This window comes from Scyliorhinus torazame, chromosome 2 (assembly GCF_047496885.1).
Source record: "Scyliorhinus torazame isolate Kashiwa2021f chromosome 2, sScyTor2.1, whole genome shotgun sequence".
In the NCBI taxonomy this organism is placed as follows: domain Eukaryota; kingdom Metazoa; phylum Chordata; class Chondrichthyes; order Carcharhiniformes; family Scyliorhinidae; genus Scyliorhinus; species Scyliorhinus torazame.
Window position 1 is genome coordinate 273,329,484 of NC_092708.1, and position 27,687 is coordinate 273,357,170.

The window sequence follows — 27,687 nt, forward strand, 5'->3', positions numbered from 1 at the left end:
GCCGACTCGCCATCTCCTTTTCTAGGCCAGTCCCGTGCCAGCGCCGCCCTCGCCCTCCAGTCCCCCAGACGGGAGACCCCCGCCCCGACCACCTCTTCTGTGTCCCATTCCCCTTCGGCCAGTGCAGCAGCAACCCTATTTCTCCCCCCCCCCAAGACCTGTGTCTAGCTTTTTGTTCCCCCCCATAGCACTCCCGTAAGTCAGCTGACTCCTGCTGACCCCGGCTTCCCCCACCGTCCCATTGACCCCCCCCCCCCCCCCCCCCCCCCCCCGTGTGGGAATCTCCCAATCAGTGTGCGCTCCTCCCCCCCCCCCTCCGTTCTTCCCTCGCGCGGGAAAAAGCCCACGATTTCCTAAGCCTGCCCCGCCCCCTCTGGCGCAGGTCCTGTCGTGGCCTCGTCTCAATTCCCCCATCCCCGAGCCTCCTCACCCTCCAGCAGCAGCGCTCACCGTCTCGTACGGTCTTCTCACCTTTCCCCATCCCCATCCATCCCCCAGCCCGTGGAACATTTCCTGCGCGTGATTAACACCCTATGTACATCAAACATCCAACATCACCCCCCACCCTCACAAACCCTCACTTTGAGTCCAACTTTTCAGTTTGAATAAAGGTCCAAGCCTCCTCAGGCGTTTCAAAATAGTGATGTTGATCCTTGTTTGTGACCCACAATCGCGCTGGCTGCAGCATTCCGAATCTCACTCCTTTCTGGTGCAGCACCGCCTTGGCCCGGTTGAAACCCGCTCTCCTCTTTGCTACCTCCGTGCTCCAGTCCGGGTAGATTCGGATCTCCGCATTCTCCCAGCTGCTGCTCCGCTCTTTCTTGGCCCATTTCAAGACCCTCTCTCTGTCCGTGAAATGGTGAAACCTCACCACAATCGCACTTGGCGGCTCGTTAGTCTTGGGCCTCCTCGCCAGCACCCGGTGTGCCCCATCCAGCTCCAATGGCCTGGAAGCATCATCGACTCGAGCATCGTGCTCGCATATGCCCAGGCATCGGCCCCCTTCAGGGAGATCCAGGATCCGAAGATTCTTTCTCCTCGACCTGTTCTCCAGATCTTGGAATCTTCCCGCCCACCTCTTGTGCAGCGCCTCGTACGCCTCCACCCTCACCACCAGGCCCAAGATCTCGTCTTCGTTCTCATTAACTTTTTTCTGCACCTCCTGGATCTTTACCTCGTGGGCTGCTCCAACGCCGTTTTTTTTCCGTTTTGCTTCTTGTCCTATCCATAAACGGTGAAGGGGGACCTCACTCTCCCCTTCCCACACGGAACGTCTTCAAAAAATTCCCGTTGGGGCTCTTCTAGAGAGCCCGAAAGTCCGTGATCGCGGGAGCTGCCGAATCGTGCGGCTTAGCTCCGCATCGCCGCAACCGGAAGTCCCTGCCCGGCACACATTATCCATGTGTATTTAACAATATGTCAATGCAGAAGGACCAACACCTGGAATCCTATATTCTGGGCAAAACAATGGGATTGATTTTATGCCTCCACTAATCAGACCTTCAGGATCACCCACAGGCCTGCAGAAGTGGGTTTCTGGAGTGGAGAATGACTGCCCTTGACATTAATTTAGTTCTGACCAAGTGTGGCATGAAGGAGTCCAAGTAAAACTGAAATCAGTGTGAATTAGTGGTGGGAAAGCTCCCCACTGACTGGAGTTATACCTAGCACAGAGGAAAATGGTTGTGGTTGATGGAGGCCAATTACCTCAGCCCCAGGGGAGGAGATCCTCAGGGTTGTAGTTGCCAGACCCAACCATCTTCAGCTGCTTCCCCAGTGACCATCCCTCCATCCTAAGGTCTGAAGTGGGACGTTTTCTTATAATTGCAGCTCATTCACAACTCCTCAATTAATGGAACAATCTGTTCCTGCAAGCAGTGGGAACAATGATCAGGCTTGGGCTGGTAAGTAACATTTGTGCCACACAAATGTTAAGGCAATGATCTTCTCCAACCATCTCCCCATGACATCTAATGGCATTATTGTTGTGTGCCCTCCTGCATCAAAATCCTGAGAATCATCATTGATTAGAAGCTCAACTGGACCAACCACATAAATACTATGCTACAGGAACTTATCAGAGGCTGGGGGCTGACTTCTCCGCACCAAAATCGCGATCGGCACGAGGGCGGAGAATGGGCGTTTACGGCAAAATCCAGTCCGACGCCCCTCCGCAATTCTCCGGTTACCGGAGAATCACGCAAATCGCAGGTAGGGGGCCATTACCAGAAGCCCCTGTGGCGATTCTCCCAGGAAAACTGTCCCGAGTTCCTGACGGCGTGGTTCTAACCATGTTTTGCCTGTTGGGAACGGCTGGTGGCGGCTGCGGACTCAGTCCGCGGCCGCCCTGGTGGGGGGCGGGGGGGATCCTTAAATGGCGGGGGGGCCTCACAGATGGCCAGGCAAGCGATCAGGCGGCACCGCTCCGCGGGCGTGCGCGATCACGGGACGGACTACTTAGTTCATCATGGTCCACGGTGTGAGTCCGTCACGTCACACGGGGCAGCCACCGCAGGCCGCCCCATGTGCATGCGCGGAATCCCAACCAAAAGTGCAGGGCCCCATATCCGCAGCCAGAGCTATGAGGAGCACTCCGGGGCCCTGCTGAACCCCTGCAGGTAGGAGAATCACTCTGGACTTAAAGAAAGTCCAGAGTGAAACGCCCGTGTTTTGATGCTGGATTGGGGACATAGCCCCATTATTGGAGAATCCCGCCCTGGGTATTCTTCTGCTGACCGGAATCTTTGCACCATCTACAAGATGCGAGTCGGAATATTCTCCAGTTCACCTGGATGAGTGCAACTACATCAACATTTACTGGGATGTTCCGAGTAACAAAAGGACCTTGGCGTGTTTGTCCATGGATCTCCTCTGAAAGCAGAAAGACAGGTTAATAGGCTGGTGAAAAAGACATATTGGACACTTGCCTTTATCAATTGAGGCATAGATTACAAAAGCATGGAAGTCATGTTGGAGTTGTGTAGAACTTACTGAGGCCAAAGAACAAAGAAATGTACAGCACAGGAACAGGCCCTTCGGCCCTCCAAGCCCGTGCCCACCATGCTGCCCGACTAAACTACAATCTTCTACACTTCCTGGGTCCGTATCCCTCTATTCCCATCCTATTCATGTATTTGTCAAGATGCCCCTTAAATGTCACTATCGTCCCTGCTTCCACCACCTCCTCCGGCAGCGAGTTCCAGGCACCCACTACCCTCTGTGCCTCGTACATCTACTCTAAACCATTCCCCTCGCACCTTAAACCTATGCCCCCTAGTAATTGCCCCCTCGACCCTGGGAAAAAGTCTCTGACTATCCACCCCGTCTATGCCCCTCATAATTTTGTAGACCTCTGTCAGGTCGCCCCTCAACCTCCTTCGTTCCAGTGAGAACAAACCGAGTTTATTCAACCGCTCCTCATAGCTAATGCCCTCCATACCAGGCAACATTCTGGTAAATCTCTTCTGCACCCTCTCTAAAGCATCCACATCCTTCTGGTAGTGTGGCGACCAGAATTGAACACTATACTCCAAGTGTGGCCTAACTTAGGTTCTATACAGCTGCAACATGACTTGCCAATTCTTCTACTCAATGCCCCGGCCAATGAAGGCAAGCATGCCGTATGCCTTCTTGACTACCTTCTCCACCTGTGTTGCCCCTTTCAATGACCTGTGGACCTATACTCCTAGATCTCTCTGACTTTCAATATTCTTGAGGGTTCTACCATTCACTGTATATTCCCTATCTGCATTAGACCTTCCAAAATGCATTACCTCACATTTGTCCGGATTAAACTCCATCTGCCATCTCTCCGCCCAAGTCTCCAAACAATCTAAATCCTGCTGTATCCTCTGACAGTCCTCATCGCTATCCGCAATTCCACCAACCTTTGTGTTGTCTGCAAACTTACTAATCAGACCAGTTGCATTTTCCTCCAAATCATTTATATATACTACAACCAGCAAAGGTCCCAGCACTGATCCCTGTGGAACACCACTGGTCACAGCCCTCCAATTAGAAAAGCATCCTTCCATTGCTACCCTCTGCCTTCTATGACCTAGCCAGTTCTGTATCCACCTTGCCAGCTCACCCCTGATCCCGTGTGACTTCACTTTTTGTACTAGTCTACCATGAGGGACCTTGTCAAAGGCCTTACTGAAGTCCATATAGACAACATCCACTGCCCTACCTGCATCAATCATCTTTGTGACCTCCTCGAAAAACTCTATCAAGTTAGTGAGACACGACCTCCCCTTCACAAAACCATGCTGCCTCTCACTATTTCATATTTCTCTTTCCTCTTCACTTTTACATAGAACCCTTTGGGACTTGTGGCAATCAACATCCCTGCACAGGCAATAGTTAACTGATCAGTAGCTGGTTTTGATTCTGCACGCTACATGCTTCACTGGTTAGCCATTGGTTATTTACTCAGTTTTACTAGCAATTTGGAATTTCCAGTTGGAAATAATAACTTGGCACTTTATATGTAGGGAAACATTTTGTAATCAGGCAGAAGTTTATACTGAGCCAGAGAAGGTAATAGAAAAAAGAGATTACATTTATATAGTGCTTGACAAAAGCTCAAGTTGCCCTAAAGCACTTTACAGCTAATGAAGATGCTTTGAAGTGCAGTCTTTGTTACAATGTGGGAAGCACACCACCCATTTTGTGCACAGCATGGAGACAGTAATGTGATGATGACCAGATAGTCTGTGATGTTGTTTGAGAAATAAACCTTGTCCAGATCACTGGGAAGAGCTCTGCTCTTCAAAATAGTGCCGTGGGATCTTTAGCATGAGATGGTTTAATGTCCCACATGTCTCTGCACTTAACAGGGTTGGCCTCCATCTATGTGGCTGCCTTATTCTTCCTAGCAAAATGTACAACATTGCACTACTGTGATGAATGATATCTGTATACATATGTACCTTTAATGCATAGGTCCCTTTAAGACCGGGTTTGGAACCCTGGGGGACTCCGGCTCCGCCCCCGCCCCCAGGGAACTGTATATAAGGTTGTGTTCAGTGGGCAGCGTGCAGTGAGCGCACTTCTCGGCAGCTGTCTGGTTCTCTGGTAATTAAAGCCTTTAAATTATCAATCCTCTCCTGAGTCGTAATTGAGGGTATCTCAACTACTTTGCAAGTTCTTAATGCCTTCCTTTATTTTGTCACCATCCTCCTCTGTATTAATACTAAAATACTGTTCAAGTCTATGGAATGGGGCCAGACTTTAATAAAACAAATGTGTTATGTATTCCAGGTGACCTTTTTTAAAATCCCTATTAACCATGTAACAATGAACAAAATTCAATTCTTGCCTATATTCCTTTTTCTAGGGCGACTCTGGTATCTGATCTAGTCAAGCGCGGAACAACAATGCTACAAAATGCAATGAAAGACGAGAAGATCAACCTACCCGAGCTACTTGAAATTGTGACCATTGATCTCTGTGAAGAAGGCAGGCAGGCTGTGATTAAAGGCAGAGAGTAAGCATCTCTGAGATTTGAGTGCTGGTTGTGTAGCAAGTGTCCATCCTATTTTGAACAAAAACCCGAGGGAAGACAATAGTGTGAGAAAGTATAAAATATCAACAGCTTGTGTCGAACTTAATAAAATGTCGCAAGGCTCCTCAGAACCTTTGGTCTAGTCAGGTGAAAGCTCAAATCATTGTCGAATATGAAAATTGGGGTGCTCAAGATGCACGCATTGGAGGAGTGCCCACCTTTGAGGGTTGCAGGGAGGCTGTGGAGGGATTTAAAAAAAAAAAATATGTTTATTCAAAGTTTTTCCAACAAATATTTTCAACCAATTAAAGCCCCCCTCCCCGTAACAGAAAAGAAAAAGAGAAAAGAACAGAGCAAAACATAAACATATCAATCAAACATAATACAGAACTTATACAATGGGTTTCTCCCGCACATATTAACCCTCCCATATGCTTTTTACAAGTACCCCTGGGAAATAAAACCTCCCCCACCCGCCCAAATAGCCCCCCCCCCCCCCCCGGGCTGCTGCTGACCGACCTCATTCTAACGCTCCGCGGGATAGTCTAGGAACGGTTGCCACCGCCTGAAGAACCCCTGCGCAGACCCTCTCAAGGCAAACTTTATCCTCTCCGGCTTAATGAACCCTGCCATGTCATTTATCCAGGCTTCCACACTGGGGGGCTTCACGTCTTTCCACATGAGCAAGATCCTCCGCCGGGCTACCAGGGACGCAAAGGCCAGAATACCGGCCTCTTTCGCCTCCTGCATTCCTGGCTCGTCCGCCACCCCAAATAATGCCAGCCCCCAACTTGGTTTGACCTGGACTTTCACCACCTTGGACATAGTCCTCGCGAAACCCCTCCAGAACCCATCCAGTGCCGGGCACGCCCAAAACATGTGGGCATGATTCGCCGGGTTTCCCGAGCATCTCCCACATCTGTCCTCCACCCCAAAGAACCTACTCAGCCTCGCCCCTGTCACATGCGCTCTGTGAATAACCTTAAACTGTATCAGGCTGAGCCTGGCACATGAGGAAGAGGAATTAACCCAACTCTGCATCCGCCCACAGACCCTCTTCAATCCCCTCCCCCAACTCCTCCTCCCACTTGCCCTTCAGCTCCTCTACCAAAGCCTCCCCCTCTTCTTTCATCTCCTGATATATCGCCGAAACCTTGCCTTCTCCGACCCATACACCCGAAATCACCCTGCCCTGAATCCTCTGTGCCGGGAGCAACAGGAATTCCCTCACCTGCCGCCTCACAAACGCCTCACTTGCATATACCTGAACGCATTTCCCGGGGGTAACCTGAACTTCTCCTCCAGCGCCCCATGGCTCACAAACATCCTGTCTATAAACAGGTCCCCCATCCTTCTGATCCCTGCCCGATGCCAGCTCCGAAACCCCCCGTCCATCCTCCCTGGGACGAACCGATGGTTCTCCCGGATCGGGGACCACACCGAGGCTCCCATCTCACCCCTATGTCGTCTCCACTGCCCCCTGATCTTTAGCATTGCCGCCACCACCGGACTCGTGTACCTTGTCGGCGAGAGCGGCAGCGGTGCCGTCACCAGCGCCCTCAGGCTCGTTCCTTTGCAGGACGCCATCTCCAACCTCTTCCATGCTGCCCCCTCTCCCTCTATTACCCACTTACGGATCATCGCCACGTTGGCTGCCCAATAGTAGCCACCCAGATTCGGCAACGCCAGGCCCCTCTGTCCCTACTACGCTCCAGAAACTCCCTCCTTACCCTCGGAGTCTTGTTTGCCCACACAAAACCCATGATGCTCCTACCCACCCGCTTAAAAAAGGCCTTGGTAATCATAATAGGAAGGCACTGGAACACAAAATGAAACCTCGGGAGGACCATCATTTTGATCGACTACCCTGCCCGCGAGCGAGAGTGGCACACATCCCATCTTTTGAAGTCCTCTACCAGCCGCGTCAAATTAAGTTTGTGCAGGGCCCCCCAGCTCCTAGCTACCTGGATCCCCAAGTACCGAAAGCTCCTTTCCGCCCTCCTCAACGGTAGGTCGTCTATCCCTCCTCCCTGGCCCCCTGGATGCACCACAAAGAGCTCACTTTTCCCTACATTGAGCTTATAGCCCGAGAAGTCCCCAAACTCCCTCAGGATCCTCATGACCTCCACCATCCCCTCCACTGGATCTGCCACATACAGCAACAGGTCGTCCGCATACAGCGACACTCGATGCTCCTCTCCCCCTCGGACCACCCCCCTCCAGTTCCTGGACTCCCTTAATGCCATGGCCAAAGGTTCAATTGCTAATGCAAACAACAGGGGGGACAGGGGGCACCCCTGCCTCGTCCCTCGATACAGCCGAAAATACTCCGACCTCCGCCGATTCGTAGCCACACTCGCCACCGGGGCTCTATATAGGAGCTTAATCCAACTGATAAACCCCTCCCCAAACCCAAACCTCCGCAACACTTCCCAGAGATACTCCCACTCCACCCGGTCAAAGGCCGTCTCCGAGTCCATAGCTGCCACTAACTCCGCCGCCTCCTCCACCGATGGCATCATAATCACGTTTAGGAGCCTCCGCACTTGGTGTTTAGCTGCCTGCCCTTTACAAATCCCGTTTGGTCCTCATGAATCATCCCCGGGACACAGTCCTCAATTCTCGTAGCCAGCACTTTTGCCAGCAACTTAGCATCCACATTGAGGAGCGAGATTGGTCTATACAACCCACATTGCAGTGCGTCCTTGTCCCGCTTCAGGATCAGAGAGATCAGCGCCCCGGACATTGTCGGGGGCAGGGTTCCCCCCTCCCTTGCCTCATTGAAAGTCCTCACTAGCAACGGGGCTAACAGGTCCGGATACTTCCTGTAAAACTCAACCGGGAACCTATCTGGCTCCGGGGCCTTCCCCGCCTGCATGCTCCCCAGTCCTTTAACCAGCTCTTCCAACCCAATTGGCGCCCCCAAACCAGCTACCTCCTGCTCCTCCACCCTCGGGAACCTCAGTTGATCTAGAAATCGTCGCATCCCCGCTGGGGGCTGAGACCTGTACAGCTCCTCATAAAAGTCCTGAAATGCCTCATTTACTTTCACCGCACTCCGCACCGTAGTTCCCCTGCTATCCTTGACTCCACCTATCTCCCTCGCTGCCATCCTCTTACGGAGCTGGTGTACCAGCATCCGGCTAGCCTTCTCCCCATACTCGTACGTCGCCCCCTGTGCTTTCCTCCACTGTGCCTCTGCCTTCCCTGTGGTCAACAGGTCGAATTCCGTCTGGAGACTTCGCCGCTCCCTAAGTAGTCCCTCCTCGGGGGCCTCCACATATCTCCTGTCTACCCTTAGGATCTCCCCCACGAACCTCTCCCTTTCCCTGTCCTCTCTCTTCTCCCTGTGAGCCCTGATGGAGATGAACTCTCCCCTGACCACCGCCTTCAGCGCCTCCCATACTACCCCCACCTGCACCTCCCCGTTGTCGTTGGCCTCCAAATACCTTTCAATGCACTCCCGCACACCACCTCATCTGCCAGTAATCCCACATCCAGACGCCACAGCGAGAGTTGGTCCCTCTCCTCTCCTAACTCCAGCTCCACCCAGTGCGGGGCGTGGTCTGAGATGGCTGTGGCCGAGTATTCCGCTCCCTCCACTTTCAGGATCAGCGCCCTACTCAAAACGAAAAAATCTATCTGGGAGTAGGCTCTGTGTACGTGAGAAAAAAAAGAAAATTCCCTGGCCAGGGGCCTAGCAAATCTCCACGGTTCTACTCCCCCCATCTGGTCCATAAACCCCCTAAGCACCTTGGCCGCAGCCGGCCTCTTCCCCGCCCTAGATCTGGAGCGATCTAATGCTGGGTCCAACACCATGTTGAAATCCCCCCCCCCCATTATCAAGCTTCCTGCCTCCAGATCCGGAATCCGCCCCAACATGCGCTTCATAAATCCAGTATCATCCCAGTTCGGGGCGTATACGTTTACCAATACCACCCACTCTCCCTGCAGCCTACTGCTCACCATCACGTATCGACCTCCATTGTCCACTACAATATTCTTGGCCTCAAACGACACCCGCTTCCCCACCAGTATTGCCACCCCTCTATTCTTTGCACCCAGCCCCGAATGGAATACCTGTCCTACCCATCCCTTTCGTAACCTGACCTGGTCTGCCACCTTCAAATGTGTCTCCTGAAGCATGACCACGTATGCCTTCAGTCCCTTTAAGTGCGCGAACACTCGGGCCCTCTTAACCGGCCCATTCAGGCACCTCACATTGGGTGGCTCCCCCCCCCCCCCGCCGACTAGCCATCTCCTTTTCTAGGCCAGTCCTGTGCCCGCGCCTCCCACACCCTCCAGTCCCCCAGACGGGGGACCCCATCCCAACCACCTCTTCTGTTTCCAGTTGCCCATCGGCCAATGCAGCAGCAACCCTATATCCCCCCCTCCCCCCGCTAGATCCGTGTCTAGCTCTTTTGCTCCCCCCATAACACTCCCGTAAGTCAGCTGACTCCTGCTGACCCCGACCTCCCCCGCCATCCCATTGACCCCCCGCCCCGTGTGGGAATTCACCCTCCCCCTCCTCCCCAGCAGTCAGTGTGCGCTCCTCCACCCCCACCCCCGTCCTTCCCTAACGCGGGAAAAAGCCCGCGCTTTCCTAAGCCGGCCCCGCTCCCTCCGGCGCAGCTCCTTTGGCGGCCTTATCCCAATTCCCCCATCCCCGGGCCTCCCCTCCCTCCAGCACCGGCACCCACATTCTCTCACAGTCTCCCTACACATAGTTAAAACCCTGTATACAACCGACATCCCCCCCCCCTCCACAACCACAGACCCTCAGTTTGAGTCCAACGTTTAAGTTTGTACAAAGGTCTAAGCCTCCTCCGGCGTTTCGAAGTAGTCGTGTCGATCCTGAAATGTGACCCACAATCGCGCTGGCTGCAGCATTCCGAACCTCACCCCCTTCCAATGGAGCACCGCCTTGGCCTGATTAAAACCAGCTCTCTTCTTTGCCACCTCCACACTCCAGTCCTGATAGATTCGGATCTCCGTATTCTCCTACCTACTACTCCGCTCTTTCTTGGCCCATCTCAAAACACACACTCTCCACGAGACGGTGAAACCTCACCACTACAGCCCTTGGCCGCTCGTTGGCCTTGGGTCTCCTCGCCAGGACCCGATGAGCCCCATCTAGCTCCAGGGGACTCGGAGAGGCCCCCGCTCCCATCAGCGAATTGAGTATCATGCTCACATATGCCCCAGCATCGGCCCCCTCCACTCCTTCAGGGAGACCCAGAATCCGAAGATTCTTCCTCCTCGACCTGTTCTCCAGGTCCTGTAATCTTTCTACCCACCTCTTGTGTAGCGCCTCGTGCGCCTCCATCTTCACCGCCAGGCCCAAGATCTCATCCTCGTTCTCCGCGTTTTTTTCCCGGATCGCCGCCCCTTGGGCCTTCTGGGTCTCCACTAACCCCTCGATCGCCGTCAGCATTGGCGCTAGCATCTCTTTCTTCAGCTCCTCAAAGCAGCGCCTGAGAAACTCCTGCTGCTCCTGCACCCATGCCGCTTGATCTCTGCCCGCCGCCATCTTGTTTTTTCTCCCTCGCACTTTTTGCTGCTCCAAAAATGCTTTTTTGACCACTCCACTCCTGGTCCAATCCATATACTATGGAGGGAGGACCTTGCTCACCTTCCCACACTGGAAGTTGTCGAATAAATTGCCGTTGGGGCTCTTCAGGAGAGCCCAAAAGTCAGTTTTAGCGGGAGCCGCCGAATGTGTGGCTTAGCTCCGCATAGCCATAACCGGAAGTGTCGCTGTGGAGGGATTTGAACACGGCGATAAAATTTTTTTAATAATGCACAGCTATTAATAGAAAATACTAGAATATCTCCTATCTTGAAATTAGTACCCTTTTCATTATTTCTCACCATGTGGGGATCATTTTTCCATCTTCTCACTGGAAGTTCACTTGGATTTGAGTTATGGCCAAGAAATGTCTCCAAAATTGGCATTTGAGACCATCCCGGTGGAATGTATGAACAGAGAAATACCCCTACCATCTAAGTCCCCCTATCTGTCCTCCTCTCGTCTAGTGTTCTGGTGTGGAATTCTCCACCTGCAAGGGTGGTTGAAACAGATTAAATAGTAGCTTTCAATCGGGAATTCTTAAAGGAAACATTAGAAGAGCTATGGGGCAAGAGCAGTGGAGTGGGACTAATTGGATAGCTCTTTCAAAGAGCCCAGCAGAGGCACAGTAGGCTGAATGGATTATTTCTGTGCTATGTGTTTCTGTAAGTGTGTCCATGGGTTATATCGCTGGAGTATCTATCTCCGATGTGAGGTGAAGCCTAAAGTCCTTTTTCCTCCCCTCCATGAGGAAATAATTGTAATAATATGCAGAGACGGGCAACTACTCCCCATCTCTAGTCGACTATTAATTTCCTTCAGTTTGCATAACGTAAACTGACTTTCTTCCTCACGTAATCAAATATATACTGTCACTGGTTTAAATGCGCATATTATTAATTCAGAATTACAGTTGCTGCTAGCTTGGATGTGAACATTTCATGTATTTGATGTTATTCCATCCTGTGTTTTCACGGAGTCACCCAGAATTTCTGGATGTCTGCGATCGGAGGCGTTACCTGAGGGCTTGGGATTTCTGACATCTTGTCATAAGATATGGCTCAGCCATCCCTCTATCTGATATTCAAATTCAAATCTGACATTTTGGTGAAACTATGATTAGAGTAAAATATTTCTCTTTTTTCACCTTTGCAGATTCTGTGGCAGAAAGGGACCAGAAGCAATTCAAGTTCTGCTTCCAGGAGAGACATCCGCCTCGGTTAAATTTTCAGATGTTTTATGTAGATACAGCCCCCACTTGCCTTAACCTGCACTCCTTGGGTTGGTGGGTAGGGTGCCCTTCCTAACTCCTGCTTTGGTCTGCAACCCAATCACTGCTCCCCAATTCCATGCACACCTCGCATTAATGCATGTCTGACTCATTTCAGTCCAACTTTCATCCTACCCAAAGCAGAGACTATTAGTCACCAGAGATCGAGGGTGATTGAAGTCATAGAAATTAATGTTCCCATAAGCATGAGGTAGGTTTCTAATGTGAGTGCTAACTACAGTCAGCTGAAGACTGCCAGGGGATGCAGTGAAGCTGTCTTTACCAGCTAATTCCAAAGAATTGGATAAGTACATGACAGAAAGATTAATGAGAGTTTGCACAATGATGTGCTGGACACCTGGGACCTCCCTGGTGGATAGCAGTGAACATAGAAAAGTACAGCACAGAACAGGACCTTCGGCCCACGATGTTGTGCCGAACCTTTGTCCTAGGTTAATCATAGATTATCATAGAATTTACAGTGCAGAAGGAGGCCATTCAGCCCATCGAGTCTGCATCGGCTCTTGGAAAGAGCACCCTCCCCAAGGTCAACACCTCCACCCTATCCCCATAACCCAGTAACCCCACCCAACTCTAAGGGCAATTTTGGACACTAAAGGCAATTTATCATGGCCAATCCACCTAACCTGCACATCTTTGGACTGTGGGAGGAAACCGGAGCACCCGGAGGAAACCCACACACACACGGGGAGGATGTGCAGACTCCGCACAGACAGTGACCCAAGCCGGAATCGAACCTGGGACCCTGGAGCTGTGAAGCAATTGTGCTATCCACAATGCTACCGTGCTGCCCTTAAGAACAAATTAATCGACACTATATCATTCTACCGTGATCCATGTACCTATCCAATAGCTGCTTGAAGGTCCCTAATGTTTCTGACTCAACTACTTCCACAGGCAGTGCATTCCATGCCCCCACTACTCTCTGGGTAAAGAACCTCTGATATCCCTCCTATATCTTCCACCTTAAATTTATGTCCCCTTGTAATGGTTTGTTCCACCCGGGTAAAAAGTCTCTGACTGTCTACTCTCTCTATTCCCCTGATCCTCTATCAAGTCGCCCCCCATCCTTCTCCGTTCTAATGAGAAAAGGCCAAACACCCTCAACCTTTTCTCGTAAGACCTACTCTCCATTCCAGGCATTATTCTGGTAAATCTCCTTTGCACCTTTTCCAAAGCTTCCATATCCTTCCTAAAATGAGGCGACCAGAACTGTACACACTACTCCAAATGTGGCCTTACCAAGGTTTTGTACAGCTGCATCATCACCTCACGGCTCTTAAATTCAATCCCTCTGCTAATGAACGCTGGCACACCATAGGCCTTCTTCACAGCTCTATCCACTTGAGTGGCAACTTTCAAAGATGTATGAACATAGAACCCAAGATCTCTCTGCTCCTCCACATTGCCAAGAACCCTACCGTTAACCCTGTATTCCGCATTCATATTTGTCCTTCCAAAATGGACAACCTCACACTTTTCAGGGTTAAACTCCATATGCCAATTCTCAGCTCACCTCTGCATCCTATCTATGTCTCTTTGCAGCCGACAACAGCCCTCCTCACTATCCACAACTCCACCAATCTTCGTATCGTCTGAAAATTTACTGACCCACCCTTCAACTCCCTCATCCAAGTCATTAATGAAAATCACAAACAGCAGAGGACCCAGAACTGATCCTTGCGGTATGCCACTGGTAACTGGGATCCAGGCTGAATATTTGCCATCCACCACCACTCTCTCACTTCTATCGGTTAGCCAGTTCGTTATCCAACTGGCCAAATTTCCCACTATCCCATGCCTCCTTACTTTCTGCATAAGCCTACCATGGGGAACCTTATCAAATGCTTTACTAAAATCCATGTACACTACATCCACTGCTTTACCTTCATCCACATGCTTGGTCACCTCCTCAAAGAATTCAATAAGACTTAAGGCAAGACCTAGCCCTCACCAATCCGTGCTGACTATCCCTAATCAAGCAGTGTCTTTCCAGATGCTCAGAAATCCTATCCCTCAGTACCCTTTCCATGACTTTGCCTCCCACCGAAGTAAGACTAACTGGCCTGTAATTCCCAGGGTTATCTCTATTCCCTTTTTTGAACAGGGGCACGACATTCGCCACTCTCCAATCCCCTGGTACCACCCCTGCTGACAGTGAGGACGAAAATATCATTGCCAACGGCTCTGCAATTTCATCTCTTGCTTCCCATAGAATCCTTGGATATATCCTGTCAGGCCCGGGGGACTTGTCTATCCTCAAGTTTTTCAAAATGCCCAACACATCTTCCTTCCTAACAAGTATTTCCTCGAGCTTACCAGTCTGTTTCACACTGTCCTCTCCAACAATATGGCCCCTCTCATTTTAAATACTGAAGAAAAGTACTCGTTCAAGACCTCTCCTATCTCTTCAGACTCAATACACAATCTCCCGCTACTGTCCTTGATCAGACCTACCCTCGCTCTAGTCATTCTCATATTTCTCACATATGTTTAAAAGGCCTTGGGGCTTTCCTTGATCCTACCCACCAAAGATTGTTCATGTCCTCTCTTAGCTCTCCTCATCCCTTTCTTCAGTTCCCTCCTGGCTATCTTGTATCCCTCCATCGCCCTGTCTGAACCTTGTTTCCTCAGCCTTACATATGTCTCCTTCTTCCTCTTAACAAGACATTCAACCTCTTGTTAACCAGGTTCCCTCACTCGACCATCTCTTCCCTGCCTGACAGGGACATACATATCAAGGACACGTAGTACCTGTTCCTTGAACAAGTTCCAAATTTCACTTGTGTCCTTCCCTGACAGCCTATGTTCCCAACTTATGCACTTCAATTCTTGTCTGACAACATTGTATTTACCCTTCCCCCAATTGTAAACCTTGCCCTGTTGCACGCACCTATCCCTCTCCATTACTAAAGTGAAAGTCACAGAATTGTGGTCACTATCTCCAAAATGCTCCCCCACTAACAAATCTATCACTTGCCCTGGTTCATTACCAAGTACCAAATCCGGTATGGCCTCCCCTCTGGTCGGACAATCTACATACTGTGTTAGAAAAGCTTCCTGGACACACTGCACAAACACCACCCCATCCAAACTATTTGATCTAAAGAGTTTCCACTCCATGTTTGGGAAGTTAAAGTCATCCATGACTACTACCCTGTGACTTCTGCACCTTTCCAAAATCTGTTTCCCAATCTGTTCCTCCACATCTCTGCTACTATTGGGGGGCCTATAGAAAACTCCCAACAAGGTGACTGCTCCTTTCCTATTTCTGACTTCAACCCATAGTACCTCAGTAGGCAGATACTCCTCGAACTGCCTTTCTGCAGCTGTTATACTATCTCTAATTAACAATGCCACCCCCTCCACCTCTTTTACCACCCTCCCTAATCTTATTGAAACATCTATAACCAGGGACCTCCAACAACCATTTCTGCCCCTCTTCTATCCACGTTTCCGTGATGGCCACCACATCGTAGTCCCAAGTACCGATCCATGCATTAAATTCGCCCACCTTATTCCTGATGCTTCTTGCGTTGAAGTATACACACTTCAACCCATCTCCGTGCCGGCAAGTACTCTCCTTTGTCAGTGTTCCCTTCCCCACTGCCTCACTACACACTTTGGCGTCCTGAATATCGGCTACCTTAGTTGCTGGACTACATTCCCCTGCCAAATTAGTTTAAACCCTCCCGAAGAGTACTAGCAAACCTCCCTCCCAGGATATTGGCGCCCCTCTGGTTCAGATGCAACCCGTCCTGCTTGTACAGGTCCCACTTTCCCCAGAATGCGCTCCAATTATCCAAATACCTGAAGCCCTCCCTCCTACACCATTCCTGCAGCCACCTGTTCAACTGCGCACTCTCCCTATTCCTAGCCACGCTATCACGTGGCACCGGCAACAAACCAGAGATGACAACTCTGTCTGTCCTGGCTTTTAACTTCCAGCCTAACTCCCTAAACTCATTTATTACCTCCACGCCCCTTTTCCTACCTATGTCGTTGGTACCAATGTGCACCACGACTTCTGGCTGCTCACCATCCCCTTTAAGGATGCTGAAGACACGATCCGAGACATCACTGGCCCTGGTACCCGGGAGGCAACATACCTTCCGGGAGTCTCGCTCGCGAACACAGAATCTCCTATCTATTCCCCTAACCATTGAATCTCCTATTACTATTTCTTTTCTATTTTCCCCCCTTCCCTTCTGAGCCCCAGAGCCAGACTCAGTGTCAGAGACCTGGCCGCTAGGGCCTTCCCCCGGTAGGTCATCTCTCTCTCCCCCCCCCCCCCCCCCCCCCCCAACAGCATCCAAAACGGTATACTTGTTTTGAAGGGGAACGGCCACGAGGGACCCCTGCACTGTCTGCCTGTTTGTTTTCTTTCCCCTGACTGTAACCCAGCTACTCTTGTCCTGTACCTTGGGTGTTGTTACCTCCCTGTAACTCTTCTCCATAACCCCCTCTGTCTCCCGGATGATCCGAAGTTCATCCAGCTCCAGTTCCCTAACACGGTCTCTGAGGAGCTGGAATTGGGTGCACTTCCCGCAGGTATAGTCAACGGGGACACCGGTGGTATCCCTCACCACCCACATCCTACAGGAGGAGCATGCAACTGGCCTAGCCTCCATTCCCTCTTACCTTACAGAATATAGCTGCCCTGTGGACCAACTGGACCTCCGCCCTCCGACTCTGCTCCCAGTCAGTTGCACTCTCTGTAAACTCCTGGCTCCGTTCTCGCTCTTTGCGGAAATGTAGGAAACGAAATGAAAGGAGCACTTTACTCCCTCCTCACCTAACTCCCTCAGTCACCAAACTCTCACTATAGCACTCAAATGCACCAAATTCAGCACTCCCTCAGTCACCAAACTCTCACTATAGCACTCAAATGCACCAAATTCAGCACTCAGTACAAACAAAGTCTGCACTGTCGGTGGATCACTTTTATACTGTGAATCTAGCCTCTGAAAACTGGCCTCATCCAATTAACTGATTAACAAGCTCCAGCTGCAAGTACCTACAAGTAGAACCTTTGTTTAAAGCTGATTGAAAATTCACATTCTTCTAAACCAAACAGCAACTTTTAAGTTAGTTAACTAAATAAATGAAAGACTAGACTTTAGATAAAAATGAAACCTTATACTCCCTCAGTCACCGAACTCACTATAGCACTCAAATGCAACAAATTCAGCACTCAGTGCAAATCTGTGTGTGCTTTTCCACCAATATCCATAACTCTCTACTTCTGCCACCTGCCGTTGTGAGCTGGAACTTACTCTTGCTAAATAGTTGCAAGATTATTGCTTTTCTATTGAGTTCTTAGAGATTCTGTGCTTTATGGTCACTTATCCCTTTTTCCTGCTTTAGCCACTTGCCTGATAAAATTAAAGCGCATGGGATTGGGGGGTAGTGCATTGAGATGGAACTGGTTGGCAGACAAATGTAACAGAGTAGGAATAAACGGGTCTTTTTCCGAATGGCAGGCAGTGACTAGTGGGGTACTACACGGATCAGTACTAGTACCCCAGCTATTCACAATGTTTATTAATCTTTTAGATGAGGGAACTAAATGTAATATCTCCAAATTTGCAGATGGCACAAAGCTGGGTGGGAGGGTGAGCTGTGAGGAGGATGTAGAGATTTGGATAAGCTGAGGGCAAATGCATGGCAGATGCAGTATAATGTGGATAAATGTGAGGTTATCCACTTTGGTAGCAAAACAGGAAGGTGGATTGTTATCTGAATGGCTGTAAATTGAGACGGGATGTGCAACGAGACCAGGCTGCCCTTGTACACCAGTCTCTGAAAGTAAGTATGCAGGTACAGAAGGCAGTCATGAAAGAAAATGGTATGTTGGCCTTCATAGCGAGAGGATTTGAGTACAGGAGATGGGATATTTTGACGAGGCGCACCTGGAATATTGTGTGCAGTTTTGATCTCCTTACCTGATGAACGATGTTCTTGCTGTAGAGGGAGTGCAGCGAAGATTTATCAGACTGATTTCTGGGATGGCGGAACTGACATGTGTGGCGAGGTTGAGTCAGTTAGGATTATAGTCACTGCAGTTCTGAAGAATGAAGGGGTTCTCATAGAAACCTATAAAATCCTAACAGTACTAGACAGGATAGATGCAAGAAGGATGTTCCTAATGGTGAGGGAGCCCAGAACCAAGGGTCACAGTTTGAGGATACGGGGTAGACCATTTAGGACTGAGATGAGGAGAAAGTTCTTCACCCAGAGAGTGGTGAGCCTGTGGAATTCGCTACCAAAGAAAGTAGATGAGGCCAAAACATTGTATGTTTTCAAGAATAAGTTAGCTTTTGGGATGAAAGCGATCAAAGGATGCGGGAGACGGTGGGAACAGCCTGTTTAGTTGGTGATCATGAATGGTGGAGCAGGCTCCCAAGGCGCGAGAGGCCTACTCCTATTTCGTCGACCTGCGGCTCTGTGGTCAAGCTGCTCAACGTCCGGCACAACGCCCTCTTGCACTCCCACGCCGTGAAATACTGGTCAGGAAGTGGTCAGCAGCCTGTGACTGGGATGGATGCAGCTGTTGGACAGTGAGGGGGAAGCCAGACCAGGTTTGTCAGCCAGGAATACCGATCAAACGAGGCCAGTCAATACTGGCACATGTCAGCACTGGAAGAAGTAATCATTTTGTGTCGCCACGCTCTGGAAACCAGGAAGTAAGTGCTTTTGGTGAGAATGGAGAAGATGACATGGATATTTGGATAGTGCAATGCAGTGGAACCAGTAAGAAATATTGTGACATTGTGTTTGGCAGGTTACTTCATCTCATCTAAAGTCATAATTTGTCAAATAAAAACAAGATTGTACTTTTTACTATACTTGTGTAAATTTCTAAAGAAATGTGTATATATTTAAAACAAAGTTGTGTTAATGTAAGATTGCACATGTTCAACTGAAATGGTTTAATTTTCAGTAGTAAAAAGTCATAAACGTGGAAAAATCAGGTATTGGAAATAAAATTTCAAAGTAAAAAAAACGTCGGCCGTGAGCGGCCTTTAAATATGAACAATGGAGTCTTTCAGGCAGCGGCAGAGAGAAGGTCACCTGCCTGGCACATACACTACGCTTTGGGCGCAAAATCATGGAGGAGATATTCCTCCATTTTGTAGCTGCCAGCAAGCAGCAGGACTGAAAAACTGAAGATGGATTATTTTGTAATAAGGAAGATCGGGCCAGAGACACCAACAGGCCAGGATCTCGCAACTGAACCTGCTGGAGAGAGCTTCTCAGAACGAGTCCATGGCAGGACAAAGCAGTGCTGGTGTGAGCTGTATGCAAAGCTCCAGGGCCTCAGGTGAACAACCCATTAAGAAGAAACTGAAATTGGGGACAAAGCAGTATAAAGATGTTTTCTTGAGGTATGGCTTTATTGTGCCAATGCAAAACCCATATGTGTTAAATGCAAGGATGTATTGGCAAATTAAAGTTTAAAACCCTCAAATTTTGAAAGACATTTGAAGACTAAGCATGGCGAGTTCGAGGACAAACCCCTTGATTTTTTTCAAAGGATGCAGCGAGAACTTAAATCGTCAGCTGAAGCGCTCAGCAGAAATGTAGCATTGAATGACGAAGCAAGTGAGTTTGTGAGGACCAAGCAAGCAAGGGCCAAGCAGGCTCACCTGTAATTAAAGGTAAGCAATAATGGTGTGTCGCGAAGGTTGGGCGGCATGGATCGCTAACGTCAGCCAGCATAGGTCGCAACCATCGGACGACATGAGTCCCGAAGTTCCACCGTTTAGTAAAAGTGGGTCCCGGTAAAAAAAAGTTTGAAAAACGCTGACCTAGTGTCGCAGCAGAAATAAATGCACCCTATCAACTCTTATCAAACTGCTTAAAATTTTCAGCACTTTTATGAAACCTGATTTCAATCTTCTGTACTTTCAGGAGAAAGGCCCCATTTCCCCAAGTAACTGATGTCCTTCACCTCATGAGCTATTCCAATAACTCTGCTGCGTCGTCCCCAAGCGCTCTACATCCTTCCAGAAGTTATGCAGAATTTTCCACAATAACCAGTGATTTAGCATAACTCTCTTTTTGTACACTGTATTTCTCAAGTTCTTCTCTACATGAAATCCAACTCATTACAAACTTTATGTCTTTTTGATATGGAATGTGTGTGAAATCATATGGAAGTGCAGCCTACTTACTGTTGACAGGGTTAGACTGACGCTGGTTGGCGGTGCTTTGCCAGTATTGGTATCTATTAGGAACTGTTTCTCACTGTCTATCCTCACTCCATTGTGTCTAAATCGTTATCACTCACATTTGTTTCTTCATCTCTGGAGTGCTCCGTCTCCACCTCTTGGTGTTGTCCCTCTGCTGTACTTTTTGTGAAGCACTTGAGTTGCTTTTCTGCTATTTGGATCAATGGTAATATTTGTAAGTAATTATGCTTTTTTAAAATAGGTGCTAAGAACAGCCGAAGGCATTGCAAGCCGCCTGGCTACCGAAAAAGCTTGTACGTGGCTTTCAGCCAATATCACAGGTACAGAGAAGCATAACCAAGATGTGCTTTTGTGCAGGATGACTAGAAAGTTTTGCAGCTGCACCATGCAGTCCACAGTGGTCTCAGTTATGGAACATAGAACGGTACAGCACAGTACAGGCCCCTTCGGCCATGGTGTTGTGCCGACCATTTATCCTAATCTAAGATTAACCTAACCTATACCCCTTCAATTTACTGCTGTCCAAGAGTCGTTTAAATGTCCCCAATGATTCCACCACCTCCGCTGGCCGTGCATTCCACGCACCCACCACTCTGTGTAAAGAACTTACCTCTGACATCTCCCCTATACCTTCCTCCGATCACCGTAAAATTATGTCCCCTTGTGCCAGCCATTTCCGCCCTGGGGAAAAGTCTCTGGCTCCATAAAACAACTTAGAAGGTGAAGGGGTGATTTGATTGAAGTTCTCAAGATATTGTGAGGAATGGATCAGGTAGATCGAGGAAAAACTACTTTGGCTGGTTGAGGGAGTCTAGGACTGAGGGGCATAGTCTAAACGTTGGAGCCCAACATTTCAGGAGTAAAGTTGCAAAACACTTGCGTGCAAGGGATGATAGAAATTTGAAACTCTTTTCCACAAATGCCAATTATTGCTAGATGAATTGTTAACTCTATCAATCTTGGATTTAAATTTACATTAATCAAAAGTTTTAATTATTTGAGACAATGGTGGATATGGGAAGTAAGATCACAGATCAGCCATGATCTCATCAAATGGCGGAACGAGCTCATGAAGGTAAATGACCTTCTCTTATTCCTATATTTGATTACTCCCTCTCTCTTGTTCTAGTGCAGTGCAGACTGTGGGATGGTGCTGGGTTTGAGAGTCTCTTTGACTTGCTTTCCTCTCACCACAACGAAGACAACCTTAACCTTGTTCCACAGCAGGGTCTGTAGTGAATGGATGCAGTCACAGTGGGTCAACATTTTTACTGTCTACTTGTTGCGAACAATTACTTTTGAGACCAAGTGATGTATTTATACATGATGCACCGTATCTTATTCAAAGATTATTTTAAGGTCACTTTGTTGATTCTTAGTTTCAACATTCTTTGTCCAACTGAGTGAGGAATGCAGCCCCAGTCACTGAGAGAGCTTGCCTTGAATGTATCCTCTAATGGTGAATAATGAATGCATGTTCCATTTGTGCGATGTGTCTGGACAAAGAGGAGAATGTTGTGTAAAATATAATTTGAGGTTGCACTCCTGTGGTAGTTTGCATTCCAGATCAGGTTTTTCTTCTTTTATTTTACTCTCAGCTTTAATTAGAAAAGAAGTGAAGCTTGGTTTTGACAGACTGAAGAAATCTCAAACAGTGCAATCGACAAATGCGAGTGAGGTTCCTGGAGCACTAAGGAATTGCTCACCAGAGTGTAAGCACAATGCCCCACCTCCCTCCCAGATAGCCAGTGAGTTTAAGGTATGTTACATTCCCATTGATTAAATGTGATAGAAATGCAAAATTTGTTTAATATTCAATGCAGTTGCATAAAAAGATGTTAGTAAAAAAGCAACCCTGAGGTTTTTCTAATGAGCATCCTAATCCATATCAATTTCTACAAGTCAAATAAATTCTACAAGTCGAATAAATTCAATGTGTATGTGGGAATCTTTTTGTGTAGTTTCTACGTTGCATCCACAAACTTACAAGAGACTATGAGAAATGTTTAGTTTTCTGCAAGTTAATTTTTGTGGCATGTAATTTCGCAATTTATTGAGATCAGTCGGTTGGGATGAGATTTATCTGGAAGGACTTTTTAGCCTGATGCTGTGAGGAGCATGATTGATCTTTGGTCGTTTTGAACTGATGTGCATACAGCAAAGTGGGGCACTGCTGCCTCAGAGCCAGGGAACCTGGGTTTGATTCTGGCCTTGGGTGACTGTATGTGGAGTCCGCACATTCACCCCGTGTCTGCGTGGGCTTCCTCTGGATGCTCTGGTTTCCCCCTCTGTCCAAAGATGTGCAGTTAGGTAGATTAACCATGCTAAATTGTCCATTAGTGTTCAAAAAAGTCAGGTGGGGTTATGGGGAGGGGAAGTGGGCCTGGGTAAGGTGCTCGTTCAGAGGGTCAGTGCAGACTCGAATGGCCTCCTTCTGCACTGGAGGGATTCTTTTTTTAAAAAATAAATATTTTTATTCTCCTTTTTAACATTTTCTCCCAAATTTACACCCACCAACAATAAACAATAATCAGGAACGAATATGTCAATCCCCATATCAATAACAACGATCCCATCCTCCCACCAACCCCCAAATATTAACCCGCACGTTCACATAAACAAATGACAAAAAGGAATCCGGAATCACCCATAAGTCACCATTAACACACACAGCCCCCCTCCCCCCAACCTTCCCAACCACCACCCCGCAACTAATGTTCGATGTTATCCAGTTCTTGAAAGTGCATAATGAATAATACCCATGAATTGTAGAACCCCTCCATCCTTCCCTTCACACTTCATCCTGCCATGCCGGGACAAGGTGGAGAGGTTGCTCTCCACCCCATCAGGATCCGCCTTCTGGCGATCAACGAGGCAAAGGCTACAACATCTGCCTCCGTACCCGTTTCCAACCCCGGCTGGTCCGACACCCTGAATATGGCCTCCCAAGGGCCCGGGTCCAGTTTCATGTGCACCACCTTAGAAATTACCCTAAAATCCTCCTTCCAGTAATCCATCAGTTTTGGACAGGACCAAAACATATGAACGTGATTTGCAGGGGCCCCCAGCAACGTTCACACATCTTCTACCCCTTCAAAGAATCGGCTCATCCTCGCCCTTGTGAGGCGTGCTCTATATACCACCTTCAGCTGTATCAGCCCCAACCTCGCGCACTCTCCGGAGCACCTCACACCAGAACCCCTCCTCCATACCCTCTCTCAACTCTTCCTCCCACTTTGCTTTGATCCCTTCCAGTGGTGCCTTCTCCTCTTCCAAAATAGCTCCGTAAACCGCCGACACTACCCCCTTCTCCAGTTCCCCTGTCGTCAGCACCTCCTCCAGCAATGTGGAGACCGGTTCCACCGGGAAGCTCTGTATCTCCTTTCTGGCAAAATCTCGAACCTGTGTGTATCTCAACATTTCCCCCAGCTCCAGCCCATACTTCGCTTCCAGCTCTTTCAATCTTGCAAACCGACCCCCAAGAAGCAAATCTTTAGTGTCTTAATCCCCTTTTCCTCCCATTTCCGAAAATTTCCATCCCACTTCCCTGGCTCAAATCTGTGGTTCCCCCAACCCGGAGTGTTGGCGAAACTGCCTCCACATTCTCAATGAAGCTATTATTGCTGGACTCGTTGCGTATTTCCCCGGGGCCATCGGGAGCGGTGCTGTTGTTAGTGTCTTCAATCCCGACCCACTGCACAAACTCTACTCCATTCTGACCCATTGGGAATCAATCCCTCTGACCCAACTCCGCACCTTCTCCAAATTCGCCGCCTAGTAATAATACATCAGGTTTGGAAGACCCAAACCCCCTGTCTGTCTTCCCCTCTGTAGCAGCACCTTTCCAACTCTGGCCACCTTCCCTCCCCATATGAACGAGGTAATCATTCCTTCAATCTCTCTGAAAAATGCCGTTGGCAGGAAAATCAGCAGGCATTGGAAAATAAACAGAAATCGTAGCAACACATTCATTTTAACTGCCCGTACCCGTCTCGCCAGTGACAGAGGGAGACCACCCCATCTTGCCAGCTCAGCTTTCACTCTCCCCACCAAACTAGAAATGTTGTACCTGCGGAGCCCCCCCCCCCCCCCCCCCCCCCTCCCTGGAAACCTGCACCACAAGTACCTAAAGTGAATCCCTGCCCTACAGAATGGCAGCCCCCCCCACCCCCGGCCGAGACACCACAAAACACTCACTCTTGTCCAGATTTAGCTTGTACCCCGAGAAAGACCCAAACACCCAAAGCAGCTCCAATACTCCCCCTATTGACACACTCGGTTCCGACACATATAACAGCAAGTCATCGGCATATAAGGACACCTTATGCTCTGTCCCCCCCCCCCCCTCCCCGCACTATTCCTTTTCATACCCCCGAACTTCTTAATGCGATGGCCAACGGCTCAATCGCGAGTGCAAACAGCAGGGGGGGGTGGACATAGGACATCCCACGGTGGAGAGAAAAGTATTCTGAGCTGATGTTGTTTGTGCGAACACTCGCCCTCGGCTCCTTGTATAGTAGCTTTACCCAGTTCACAAATCTTGGTCCAATCCCAAACCGCTCCAGAACTGCCATCAACTACCCCCATTCTACCAGGTCAAACGCCTTCTCAGCGTCCAATGCCACAACCACCTCTGTTTCCTTCCCCCTCCGCCGGTGCCATAACCACGTTCAATAACCTCCTAACATTTGAAAAGAGCTTCCTTCCTCTCATGAACCCCGTCTGATCTTCACCTATCACCTTTGGGAGGCACTCCTCCAGCCTACCCGCCAGTACCTTCGCCAATACTTTTGCGTCCACGTTTAAAAGTGATATGTGCCTATACGACCCACACTCCGTCGGGTCCTTATCTTTTTTAAGCAACAGAGAAATCGGTGCCTGCCCCAAGCAACACCCCCTTCCCTATCACCTCTTCAAACATCCCCACCATCAGGGGTGCCAGCTTATTTTTGAATTTTTTATAATATTCCGCCGGAAACCCATCCGGCCCTACCACCTTCCCCGACTGCATCCTCCCAATCGCATCCTTTATCTCCTGCTCCACTATCGCTCCTTCTAATTTAGCCCTGACCCCTCCCCTAACCTCGGGTACTCCAATCCATCTAGAAATCCCTCCACCTCCTGGTCTCCCCAGGTGGCTCTGACCTGTACAACCTCTCATAGAATTCCTCAAAAACCTTGTTAATCAGATCCGGAGCCACCACCAACCTCCCTGCCCTGTCCCTCACCTGAACAATTTCCCTTACCGCTGCCTCCCTCCGGAGCTGACCTGCTAACATAATTATTTCCATGCTTGTAAACTGCACCCCTTGCTCGCCTCAGTTGGCGCCTTCCTGGTAGATAGTCGGTCAAAGCTCGCCTGTAGTTCCTTCCTCTTTTCCATCTTCTGCATAACTCCTATCTGCCTCCAGTATCTCATCTATTAGCCTCTGCCACTCCAACCTCTCCTCTTTTGTCCACCCTGGCCTTAAACAAGATCACCTCACCCCTCACCACCACCAGACAACTGCCTTTGACACCTCACCCATACAGTTGAAACCTACATATTCCTCAATTACCTTTTCAATTTTGTCACAGAACCCTCGGTCCCCCAACAGTCCCACATCTAATTTCCACCCCGGCTTCTGTGCTACCCCTTCTCCAGTACCATATCCACCCAATGCGGAGCATGATCTGATACTGCAATTGCCGAGTATTCTGTCCTCTTAATCCCAGCCAGCAAAGCCTTCCTCACCACAAAAAGACGGTCCGCGAGTATACCTTATGGACTGCTGAGAAAAATGAGTACTCCCGTTCCCTCGGGTGCAGAAACCTCCAAGGGTCCACCCTTCCCATTTCCACCATTAGCCCAGCCAACGCCTTCGCCCACGTGTGATGGGACCAGCGAGCACGGCCGTGACCTGTCCAACCTTGGCTCCTGCACCAAGTTCCAGTCCCCCCGCCTATCGTTCGCGTGTGTCCAAGTCGGGGATGGCCCCTAACACCTTTGCGAATCCCACATCATCCCAATTGGGACCGTATACACTTAACAGCGCCACTAACCTCCCCTCCAGCGCCCCTGTCACAATCACATATCTACCCCCCTGATCTGCAACCACATTCTCCATCTGGAACTGTACTCTTTTGCTGACCATTACCGCTACCCCTCGAGCCCTTCCATCAAATCCAGAATGAAACACTTGGCTAACCCAGCCCTTTTTTATTTTACCTTTTCTGAGTTACCAAGCCAGGGCTCAGAGTGTGGGTCAGGGGCGAACCCCTAATCCAGCTCCTCGCCTGCTCCAAAAAACTAATTCAAATTGAATCCAATTCATGGTCCCCCCCAAGAGACCAGACCTGAACCAAAGTCTCAATCTACAGACACTTGATCTTAGCCAAAAGGCCGAGAAGTGATAACCCAGCCCCTTTTTAAGTCTCACCTGGTCCTTCACCCTCAAGTGAGTCTCCTGCAGCATTGCTCCATCGGCTTTCAAACTTTTAAGACGCGCAAGTACCCTTGACCTCTTGACCGGACCTCCTAACCCCCTCACGTTCCACATGACTATCCTAACTGGGGGTCTCTCATCCCTCCCACCCTTCTTATCCACCATCATCATACAGCCTGACCCGCCCCTATCCATTATTAAGATCAAACCCCCCCCCCCCCAGAATCCCCCCGCACTGTAGGAATTCTATGATAAGTAGTTTGGAGTCTTTCCGCGCTAATGTCTTGTGCAATTGGAGTGCGAATGTGTGGAAAACATTTCCTTGCGCACGCTATTGAAAGGCCAATTGCAGTAGTGGAATTATTCTACGTCCTGTCTCAAATTATTGGTCTTGTTCATATGACTGAACTCTGTGCGCAGTATTTCCCTCTGCATGATGCTGAGGACTCCTGGGCACGTTGTAACATACCACAGAGGTGAGACCCTCCTTCCCTCACAGTGGTGACATTATTTGTCGATACAGTCTGGAAAAACAGCAGGGCTTGAACTGCTTTCCACAGCAAAGCACTGTTTCCTGAGAATGGGCATCATTTCTTTTGAGGCGACCTTGATGGGTAAGTGCACAATAACCCAGCTGCATATTAAATAAAGGCTGTTTGTTGGGATAATGGTGGGAATAGAAAGATCGACCAAAGTTCCTT

At 49.2% G+C, this 27,687-nt stretch overlaps 1 protein-coding gene and 1 non-coding gene across 3 annotated transcripts in view; one reads left to right on the forward strand and one right to left on the reverse strand.

Annotated features, from left to right (window-relative positions):
- LOC140398684 (codanin-1-like) overlaps nucleotides 1-27,687 on the forward strand; it is a 185,795-nt gene that overhangs the window by 146,592 nt on the left and 11,516 nt on the right. For both annotated transcript variants that reach the window (XM_072487669.1, XM_072487679.1), the window contains 4 exons: nucleotides 5,339-5,488; nucleotides 12,231-12,294; nucleotides 20,803-20,881; nucleotides 22,160-22,320. In XM_072487669.1, the coding sequence (XP_072343770.1) occupies nucleotides 5,339-5,488; nucleotides 12,231-12,294; nucleotides 20,803-20,881; nucleotides 22,160-22,320 (454 nt within the window). The remainder of the gene's footprint in view (nucleotides 1-5,338; nucleotides 5,489-12,230; nucleotides 12,295-20,802; nucleotides 20,882-22,159; nucleotides 22,321-27,687) is intronic.
- On the reverse strand, nucleotides 26,767-26,955 carry LOC140408104 (U2 spliceosomal RNA). The gene has a single exon (XR_011940028.1). It is a non-coding gene; the product is annotated as a U2 spliceosomal RNA (small nuclear RNA).